The 10952-nt window shown below is 45.2% G+C and overlaps 1 protein-coding gene across 1 annotated transcript; it reads left to right on the top strand.

Moving 5' to 3' along the window:
• The first annotated feature begins 8817 nt into the window (after window positions 1-8817).
• On the top strand, window positions 8818-10387 carry LOC103608966 (uncharacterized protein CXorf67-like). Its single transcript, XM_008593349.1, has 2 exons — window positions 8818-8882; window positions 9003-10387. The coding sequence occupies exons 1-2, from the start codon at window positions 8837-8839 to the stop codon at window positions 10373-10375; spliced, it is 1419 nt and encodes a 472-aa protein (XP_008591571.1). The 5' UTR covers window positions 8818-8836; the 3' UTR covers window positions 10376-10387.
• The last annotated feature ends 565 nt before the right edge of the window (window positions 10388-10952 follow it).

Raw genomic sequence — 10952 nt, 5'->3', positions numbered from 1 at the left:
GTTTTCTGATGCTATGATAAATGGCATTAAATATTTTTTTCTCTTCATAATTTTAATGTTAGGATATAGACATCTAGTTGAGTTTTGCAATACTGACCGTGTATCCAGCAAGATCATGCTGAATACATTTGTTAATTATAATACTAGATATATACATCCTTTTAGATTTTTTTGTGTGCGAACAATTGTAGAGTTAGGGCTGGGTCTGGAGCTCACAGACCCCTGAAGCCCGTTGTCCAGACTGGGTCACCAACCCTTCACATGCAGGTTTACGAGCTAGGTAACCAGAAGAAAGGTCCTTGGAGCCTTGGTTGAAGAAAGAGTAGTCTTTATTTCTGCACACACACACACACAGACGTGTAGGAGCTAGGCAGTCCAAAGAGAAACTCAAAATTCAACTGCTACCAGGAAAGTCCAAAGAAAAACTGAGCAGCTGCCTGCAAAGTAAACATGCTCTATTTTTTAGACACGAGCTCTCTGCCGGCCAGCAGTTCAGGGCCCTTGCTCCACACATCTCTAAAGAACACACGAGAATAGTTAACAAAACTAAAAAGATACATTGGCCAGCATGCGCACTAACTACCCCCCACACACAATTTGTTTACAGAGAATGTACTGCACCACACCCAACTGGACCTGAGGTGAGGGGGCTTGATTAAACTATTCTATTTTCCCAACAACAATCTATTGTGTCTCTTTTACTTCTTTAAGAGCTGAGAAAACTTTCTCCAAAGACTCCAAGTAGGCATGCATCCGTATCTCATGGCCCAGAACTGGGAAGTGCCTATTCCAAAACCAATCACCAGAGGGGTGAGGAGATTGCTATGACCTGCTTAGTCAACCACACAGCCCTTTATATATTAGACAGATTGTGTTTTGAGGCACAGCTTTTCTCTACTTTAAGCAAATATATAAATACTTGGAAATGAAACCTCTGATCGGAAAGGTGAAAATCAGGAGATAAATGGTGATGGATCAGTACTGATGGTGTATCCCTTCAGGTAAATGAGCTGAAATTACAAATCTTGAGGAACATAATCTCCTAAGCAAAGACTGATATTTTAATATCTGAAAAACCTTTGTAGATTGGGGAGGAAGAATTGCCCTTTAAAATAAAGTAGTTTGCCTCAAACATACTCTTTCCGTGATCATAAAATACAAAATTGTCACAGAAAATTTAACACGTACACATATCAAACTTTTAACAATAGTTACTGATCACTGGCAGAATTGCTTGTGATTTAAATTTTGTTTCAAACTTTTCTGAATTAGCTAAATGCTCTGTCACAGGGCTTGTCAACCTTGACACTGTTGACATTTTGGATTCTTTGTTGTAGGAGGCTTCCTTGCACATTCACGGGGTTAAGCAGTATCCATAGCCTTGATCCATTGGAGGCCAGTAGCACTTCCCCTTTCCCCCAGTTGTGACAAACAAAAATGTCTCCAAACATAGCCAAATGTCCCCTTGGGGACAAAATGCCCCTGAATGAGAACCGCTGCTCTACAGTGAATGAGATTCCTGTCCCCTTCCCTCACCACCAGTTTTATTGAGGAATGACTGACAAATAAAATTGCATATATTTTGGGTGTACAACGTGATGTTTTGGTATGTGTATTAACTGTGAAATGATCACCACAATCCAGCTAATTAGCATTACCATGTCCATCACCTCACAGAGTTACCATTGTGTGTGTGTGTGATGAGAATACTTGAGATCTTCTCTTTCAGCAGATTTCCAGTATGCAATACATTATTATTAATGGTAGCCTGTGGGGGCTCAGGGGCGGCGGGCTCCGAACCTCCCAGTAGCCCCTTTTATCCCCCCGCCACGGGATGAGCAAGAGAGGGAACCGGTAGGATTACTCCTGCCACCCTAGTGGCCAGGAGAGCCCGGGAGGAAGGTGAGTATGCTGCCCGCCTATTCAGCCCCACAGAGAGACACTCAGACGCGGCAGGGGTTCCGTCAAGCACCTGCTTTTATAAGCATATGGCAAGGGGATGTCCTAACTTCAAACTATTGTCTTAAAGGTCATGTGAGCATGCACTTGCTCTAATGCTTTGCTATTGCAATCGCGCGGTGAGCACGAGCGTGGAAATATCATTTATCCTACAATTTTTAACTATGTCTTTCCTTGTCCACTCCCGGCAGCATCTGTCAGGCGCCATCTTTATCTCTCCTGTCCAGGCCAATGTTTGCAACAGATTACATACGCGTATGTGGGTGGGGTTGTGGCTAGTTCTCTGCCCCAGGAGGAGGTGTGTGGCCTCAACTCCCCAACAGTAGTCACCATGCTGTACATTAGGTCTCCAGGACTTATTCATCTTTAAGTGAAAGTGTATCCTTTGACCAATATTCCCTTTCTCCCCACTTTCCAGCCCCTGGTTACCACCATTCTCCTCTCTGATACTGTGGGTTTGATTTTTTTTCCCCCGATTTATATTCCACATGCAAGTGAGAGCATGCAGTATTTGTTCTCTCTGTGCCTGGCTTATTTTACTTGGCATAATGTCATCAAGGTTCATCCATGTTGCTGCAAATGGCAAGATTTCCTTCTTTTGTAAGTATGTAGAAAGCTAGGTAGATATAAAAAGATGGGTAGATAAGGCAGATAGAGCTGCATAGTTAGATGTAAATATGCACCAGTATGTTCAGTACATAATGTTTTTTATTTGTATAACACAGGCATTTTCCAATGGCATTGAACATTCTTCAAAACCATCCTATCAAATCTGCTTAAGTTTATTGTATGGACATGCAGTCCTGCTGGAAAGTTAGGTTGTTTCAAATTTTTAAAAGTAAATGACACCATGACAATCACCTTTGAGTGTATAACATTGTGGTTATATATGACTATTTCTTTAGGATTAATACCTAAAAGGGGAATTGTAGCATCAAATGGATTTCATGATCGTGACCTTTTTTTTCTATGTATTGTGAAATATCCAGCTGGCCAGATGCTATGAATGTACAACCCCATCCGGTAGCATGTGAGAGAGAGAACCTGGTTTTCTACAACAGCTTACATGGAAATCAAACATTAAAAGGTAGCTGCTTTCCATACTGCAAATAGCTGTATTTTTAGGAACGTAATAGTGACCTACGCTCATTGAAAACATTCATAAAGCAAAGTATGAGAACAAAACTCACACTTCTAGGATTTTCCATGAGCAAATACATAGTTGCTTTTCCTGCTGTACGGCCAATACATACATACATACACACACACTCCCTCTAAACAGGAGCTGTGGGAAAGAGAAAGGAGAGCGCGCTGAAGGCACACCTGTGGAGTTCAAGAGAGGGGCTTCCATAGAAGAAAGTTGGAGACGTGAGAGGACAGCCAGTGAATAAGGAAAATACTCTCTTTTAAAAGAGGGGCAGGAAACGAGTCAGGCACAGAAAGAGAAATATCACATGTTCTCTCTTATTTGTGGGAGCTAAAAATAAATAAATAAATACACAAAAAACCGGGGGGGGGAGGGGAGGAGGGAAGAAGACACAACAATTACAATTCCTTGAAGTTGATAGGACAAGCCAACAGATGTGAGGTTTGGGGGATGGAGGGGGGAGAGGGAAAGGGGAGGGAGGTTTCGGTAACGGGCCACAATAATCAACCACGTTGTATACTGACAAAATAAAATAAAATTAAAAAAAAAAAAAAAAAAAAAAGAGGGGCAGGGATGATCTGTAGACATTGGAGTTATTCCTAAGTCAGAGGTCAACTAAGGCCCAGCGTGATTTCAGAAAGGACAAAAAGAAAGATCCCAGAATGAAAACTGAAAGGACATCTCCCCCACCCCCCACCTGAGGAAAACTGGATCCATGGAACTAGTTCAAGCTGACCTGTAGAATTAACAGGACATCTATGAGATAAGTAGTGGCCAACAAGTTCACAACAGAATCACCGATTCCCACTGTCTATCCAATCTGCTCCTTGGCCGAGCAAGTCTTCCCTATTCCAGGAAGCAGTGCCACCATCCACCCGGATACTATGGCTGCAATCTAGGAGCCATCGCTGATTGCTCTCCCTCCCTCCTGGCCTCACAGCCTTTCAAGCTTTCCCAGCTGAGTCCTCAGATACCAACGTCGTGGAGCAGACAAGCCATCCCCTGGCTCTACCCTGTGGGAATTCTAGCTGCACAGAATGCGTGAGCATAATCACGTGGCCATTGTTCCACAAAACTAAGTTTTGGAGTAGTCGATGACCGGAACACATTCTATTCATGTATTCTTCATTTAAGTAATCCTCTATTTCATCAGTACTTCTTTCATTTTCCATAGTCCGTTCCATTTCAGTTTTATTGTCTATTTCATCCTTCATAACCTTGAATTCTCCCTCCAAATTTCATCCCATTAGTTTCTATTCCATTCTGGTACTTTAAAGTTTTAGTGGATCTTTCATAGTCCATTGATTTCATGTCATTGCATCATTGCATATTCTGTCCTACTCTATATTCCTTCCTATTTAATATTTCTTTCCTCCTATTTTTNTTTTTAAAAATATTTTACTTTGCTGTATATTTCATTCCTTTTATAATGTAACTTGTACAATGTCTACGTGTATTTTTATCCCACACGCCATAATTATTTCCATTCTCCTTTCCATTCCATTTTCCCATTATATTCCATTCAATTGCCATCCCATTCAATTTTCCATTCCATATCCTGTTCAAGTCCATATTCCATCCTCCATTTCATTCCAGTTTCCGCTGCAATCAGTCTCCACTGCAATCAGTCTCCATTTCATCCCGTTCTGCGTTCCATTTCAAATCCATTTTCCATTCCATATTGTTTGACATTCCAAACACCATCTCATTCCATTTTGTGTTGTTTCACTCTGGTTGCTCAGCCAGTCCAGTCAACATCCCATTTCATTCTGCAAAATTGTTATAACAGTGACTTTCAGGAGAGTGTCTTGCTAATATTTTAATCAGGGAATCACAAATGTGCATGGCCTGCACCAAGAATTTCCTGTCCTGGGAATTTATCCACAACAAGATGATTGAAGAGGTGAACAACTTTTTTAGTAAGAACGATGTGCCTCACAGTGATGGTACTGGGTAGTGAAAAGTTGGAAACACCATAAAAGCTGGTCAGTATTGGAATGTTTGAAACTGTAAGCTTCTTCTCTAAATGGAATGTTTTGTAGTTAAAAACGGCTTGTGGAAGTGTATTTATTGACGTGGAAAGAGTGTTTGGACTTTCAAAAGCAGGTTACAAAACAATATCTAAGGAGAAAACGATTCCATTTCATAAAACAAAACAAAGACAATGAAAAATATGGAATATATACAAATGGCCTTTCTACCAACACATAAGTAAAGACTTCCCCTGTCTGCCTGTGGGTATGTGGGAATTTAGGTGCTAGTTTCCTTACATTTGCTTTTCTGTTTACGGTACTGAACATGCAACCCGTTAGTAATGATGACTAAAAACGAGTGTCCAAATATGAAACTTCAAGTCTGTGCATCACAGCATATTTATATCAACAGAAACCAGAGACTAGTCCAAATAAATGAATGTACATTCGTCTGTGGATTTCCATGCAGCTCATGCAAATGTTATGCATATTTAAGGACAGTATCACCCTTAGTCCTATGCAACCTGGTCAAGGCAGGGAGAAACCTCTTACTGGAATATTCTAAATCCCCTTCTGGCATGCGAGGCTTGAGGGAGGCAGCAGGTCCCCTCCCTTTTCTTGCCTTCAGGCCTCTCTCCAACCCTGAAACCCACCGGACCCCGCATCGTGTCATCCAGATGCCTGGAGTCCTGGAGAGTCCCTTCTGGGGTCACACAGGGGCACAGTGTCCTGACTAGATGCCAAGAGGGACACATGGCTAGGGGATATAGCCTCTGGGTCAGCGTGGTATTTCTTCTAAGCTATCACTCGAGATTGAGCCACCGGAATGGTGCTGACAAGCTGATGTGGAGCGACTCAAATATTCCTAGAGACAGACTCCCCCTGTCACCCCCGCGCCTCCCCCGAAACACACCCCCCCCCCCCGNTTTGTCTATTTCATCCTTCATAACCTTGAATTCTCCCTCCAAATTTCATCCCATTAGTTTCTATTCCATTCTGGTACTTTAAAGTTTTAGTGGATCTTTCATAGTCCATTGATTTCATGTCATTGCATCATTGCATATTCTGTCCTACTCTATATTCCTTCCTATTTAATATTTCTTTCCTCCTATTTTTAAAAATATTTTACTTTGCTGTATATTTCATTCCTTTTATAATGTAACTTGTACAATGTCTACGTGTATTTTTATCCCACACGCCATAATTATTTCCATTCTCCTTTCCATTCCATTTTCCCATTATATTCCATTCAATTGCCATCCCATTCAATTTTCCATTCCATATCCTGTTCAAATCCATATTCCATCCTCCATTTCATTCCAGTTTCCGCTGCAATCAGTCTCCACTGCAATTAGCCTCCATTTCATCCCGTTCTGCGTTCCATTTCAAATCCATTTTCCATTCCATATTGTTTGACATTCCAAACTCCATCTCATTCCATTTTGTGTTGTTTCACTCTGGTTGCTCAGCCAGTCCAGTCAACATCCCGTTTCATTCTGCAAAATTGTTATAACAGTGACTTTCAGGAGAGCATCTTGCTAATATTTTAATCAGGGAGTCACAAATGTGCATGGCCTGCACCAAGAATTTCCTGTCCTGGGAATTTATCCACAACAAGATGATTGAAGAGATGAACAACTTTTTTAGTAAGAACGATGTGCCTCACAGTGATGGTAATGGGTAGTGAAAAGTTGGAAACACCATAAAAGCTGGTCAGTATTGGAATGTTTGAAACTGTAAGCTTCTTCTCTAAATGGAATGTTTTGTAGTTAAAAATGGCTTGTGGAAGTGTATTTATTGACGTGGAAAGAGTGTTTGGACTTTCAAAAGCAGGTTACAAAACAATATCTACGGAGAAAACGATTCCATTTCATAAAACAAAACAAAGACAATGAAAAATATGGAATATATACAAATGGCCTTTCTACCAACACATAAGTAAAGACTTCCCCTGTCTGCCTGTGGGTATGTGGGAATTTAGGTGCTAGTTTCCTTATATTTGCTTTTCTGTTTACGGTACTGAACATGCAACCCGTTAGTAATGATTAATAAAAACGAGTGTCCAAATATGAAACTTCAAGTCTGTGCATCACAGCATATTTATATCAACAGAAACTAGAGACTAGTCCAAATAAATGAATGTACATTCGTCTGTGGATTGAACATGCAACGCTTTTGTAATGATGACTAAAAATGAGTGTCCATGTTGCTGTGAATGGTAGTTTCATTGTTTTTTATAGCACAGTAGAATTCCATTGTGTAGATATACCACATTTTCCATATCCACTCATCTGATGATGGACATTTGGGCTGGTTCCAGCTCTTGGTTATTGTAAATAGTGCTGCAATAAACATTGGAGTAAAAGTATCCCTTCGACATGATGATTTCCGTTCCTCTGGGTATATTCCCAGCAGTGGAATAGCTGGAGGACTTAGAAAAAATTATATTAAATGAAATAAGTCAGGCACAGAAAGAGAAATACCATGTTCTCACTTATTTCGGTGAGCTAAAAATAAATAAATACACAAACAAATGGAGGGAAGGCGGGGAAGAAAACACAATAATGAGAATTCCTTGAACTTGTTAAGACAAGTGAACAGATATAATGTTGATGGGTGGGGGGGGAGAGGGTGGAGGAAGGGAAGAATCGGTAAAGGGACACGAAAATCAACTACATTGTATACTGATAAAACAAAATTAAAAAAAAAAAAAAACTGAGCAGGGTAAACAGGATCTGGGTGAAAGAATCACATAAAAAAAAATAACTTTTACCAGGAACTGAAAATAGGTATTATATATAATTCTGAATGATTAGATTGATTAGAACAACATATCACTTAAAATTTAACAAAATTATTTTTTATCCTAAATAAACTCACATTTTAAATGTATAAAAAAAAAGTGTCCAAATATGAAATTTCAAGTCTGTGCATCACAGCATATTTATATCAACAGAAACTAGAGATTAGTCCAAATAAATGAATGTACATTCGTCTGTGGATTTCCATGCAGCTCATGCAAATGTTATGCATAGTTAAGGAGAGTATCACCCTTAGTCCTATGCAACCTGCAGCCTGTGCCTCAGGGGTCAAAGGAGGGAGAAACCTCTTACTGGAATATTCTAAATCCCCCTCTGGCATGCAACGCTTGACGGAGGCAGCAGGTCTCATCCCTTTTCTTGCCTTCAGGCCTCCCTCCAACCCTGAAACCCACCGGACCCCACATCGTGTCATCCAAGTGCCTGGAGGAGTCCTGGAAACGGAGAGTCCCTTCTGGGGTCACACAGGGGCACAGTGTCCTGACTAGATGCCAAGAGGGACACATGGCTAGGGGATATAGCCTCTGGGTCAGCGTGGTATTTCTTCTAAGCTATCACTCGAGATTGAGCCACGGGAATGGTGCTGACAAGCTGATGTGGAGCGACTCAAATATTCCTAGAGACAGACTCCCCCCCTCACCCCTGCGCCTCCCCGGAAACACACCCCCCACTCAGGGGCCGGGTTTAACATACGGGAAATCCCCACTCTTGACCGCGTCAGGGCAGATCACCGAGGGGCGGAGCACATCCTCCTGTTTGAAGCCAGATGGCTCTGGGTTGGATGGCTCCGGGGAGAGGTGTCACGTGACATGTGGCTCACCAATCGGAGGTGAGGATTTGGCAGGGCCCGCCCACCCTCCTCACCCCAAAGGCCGTGGCTCTACCTTCCGTGGTGCAAGCAGCTACGCTCTAGTGCCTCAGAGCGAGAACCTGGCGTTATGGCCACCTGGTCCCACGGGCAGAAGGAGCAGAAGCTCCAGCAAGGTGAGGTACCCAAGCTCCAGCAGGGTGAGGTACCCGCAGAGCCGAACGACGAGGCCGCCGGTGCCCCTGGCGAGGCCTGTGGGACCGGTAATCACGATCCTGTCGCCTCGGTCCCCACAGCCTGGAGTGATGACGTGTCTCCCTCGGGCGGCGTCTCCCTGCGCAGCAGCCCAGCAGGTTCGTCCACCGCCTCCGTCTCCGCCGCCATTTCCATGGCCGATGAGGACCCGGGGCTTCCGTCCGTGGCCTGTGTGCAGGCGAAGAGGCGCTCCGACCCGCAGGGCCGCCGTAGTCTCCACCCAGAGCTTAGACAGGTGGTGCCCAAGACGGACGGCCAGGCCGCTCTCGGGCAAGCCCCGGAGGGCACTGGCCAGGCCAGCGGGCACCCGAGGCCCGGGAACAGCCGTCGTAGGAAGCGGCCCTGCCGCGAGCAGGCTGCCCAGGCTCAGAAGCCTCCAGGGCGCCATCTGCCTCAGCCGTCTGGGCTTTCGCCGCCATCTTCTCCAAGGTCTCGGCGCCGCCGCCGCCGCCGCGGTGCTCACACTTCTCCGCAGAGTCCCGCATCCCGCCCAGGGCCTGCCGTCCGCAGTCAAGCAGGCGGCGCAGGCGCTGCCCTCCGCGACCGTGCACCTGGTCCAGGTCCTGCTCGCCGCAGCTGCACTAGCCCGGCAGGGCCTGCCCTCCGCAGACGTGCATCAGAACCAGGCCCTGCCATCCAAGGCCGCGCCACCCGGTCAGACCCTGCTGTCCGACGCCGCCCATCTGCGAAACGTCCAGCTCTTCGCAGCGGTGCATCCCAGGCTGGTCTTGCTCTCCCCGGCCGCGACACCCCGCCAGGCCCTGCTTCCCACGGCGGTGAATCCGGGTCAGGATCTGCTCTCCGACGCCGCTGTTCATCTGCGCAAGGCCCTGCTCTCCGTGGCCGCTCGGCAAGTTCAGGCCTTACTCTTAGCAGCACCAGCACGGCGCCAGGGCCTGTCCTCCAGAGACGCTCCACCCAGCGAAGGTCAGCGCTTCTCGGCCGCCACTCCCTGTCTGGGCCGGCTGGCGGGAATCCTCCCGCTGGGTTCGCCTTTCGGAGCAGCCCACGCTCTCCTGATCCTCAGGTCCCAAGCCTTGGTTCTCAGCCTACTTGGCATGCAGTCCGTATGCGTGCCTCCTCACCCTCACCTCCTGGTAGGTTCTTTCCTTTCCCTGAGCAATATGGTGAGACCTCCTCCTCCTCCTGTACCTCCTTCTCCTCCTCCTTCACCTCCTCCCCTAGGTCTCCTGGCCGAAGCCCTTCCTCTTCCCCTACTGAGTTTTCTGGCCAGAGCCCCCATAAGTTTCTTCCTCGTCCCCGTAAGTTTTCAGGCCTGAGGTCCATCTCCACTCCTAGCCCTACCAGCCTTAGGCGCGCCTTGCTGCCGGAGGTTGATGCCCTGAGCCCTGCCTTTCCAGGAGAGCAGGCCGAAACAGGGAGCCCTCACCGCCCTATGACGCCTGCAGTGTGACCACCCCCTGTGAGCATCCTCCAGGACCCGCGACTAAACTGTACTAAAGACATTACACTCTTGTATGTTCTGTCTGGATAGCATGGACAGTACTTAATTATTTTCCATCCTTCATTCAGAGCAGTGCACTTTTAGTAATAGTAGTGCCCATTTATTGAGACACTAGTAAATCGGCACTAATACCTGATGATAACCCCGGCAGGTAGGATTTATTTTTCTCATCTTACAGATGACCAAACAGGTTCCAAAGCATAAATGGTCTTACTGGTCAAAAAATGAAAAACTGTAGCACAGGATATATCTGACTCCGAAGCCTTTCTGCTCAAACTCCCTTCAGTTTCAGTAATGTAGTGTCATTACAGACTGACTTCCCAACTGAACTGTAGGCTCAGTGAAGGCAGTGGCCAAGATGCCTCACTGTTGTGTACTTGTTAAGGTCCTCAGAGAAGCAGATGTTAAGACAGGATTAAATGTGGGAGAAATTTATTAGGATAAATGCCTGTGAGAGAAAATGTGGAAGGAGCTGGGAGAGACTGGGAGCGCTGTGATGCTAGATTGACCTGGAGCAAAGGAGAGA

Source organism: Galeopterus variegatus, unplaced genomic scaffold (assembly GCF_000696425.1).
Source record: "Galeopterus variegatus unplaced genomic scaffold, G_variegatus-3.0.2 Scaffold9027, whole genome shotgun sequence".
Taxonomy (NCBI): Eukaryota; Metazoa; Chordata; class Mammalia; order Dermoptera; family Cynocephalidae; genus Galeopterus; species Galeopterus variegatus.
Note: the sequence above shows the minus strand (reverse complement) of the source record. Positions and strands in the feature narration are given on the sequence as shown.

What these genes read in the sequence shown, in the direction of transcription:
- LOC103608966 (XM_008593349.1), top strand. Translation starts at nt 8,837, where the DNA reads ATGGCCACCTGGTCCCACGGGCAGAAGGAGCAGAAGCTCCAGCAAG. An exon ending in GGAGCAGAAGCTCCAGCAAG is followed by an intron (nt 8,883 to 9,002) that starts GTGAGGTACCCA and finishes CGGTCCCCACAG; the next exon opens with CCTGGAGTGATGACGTGTCT.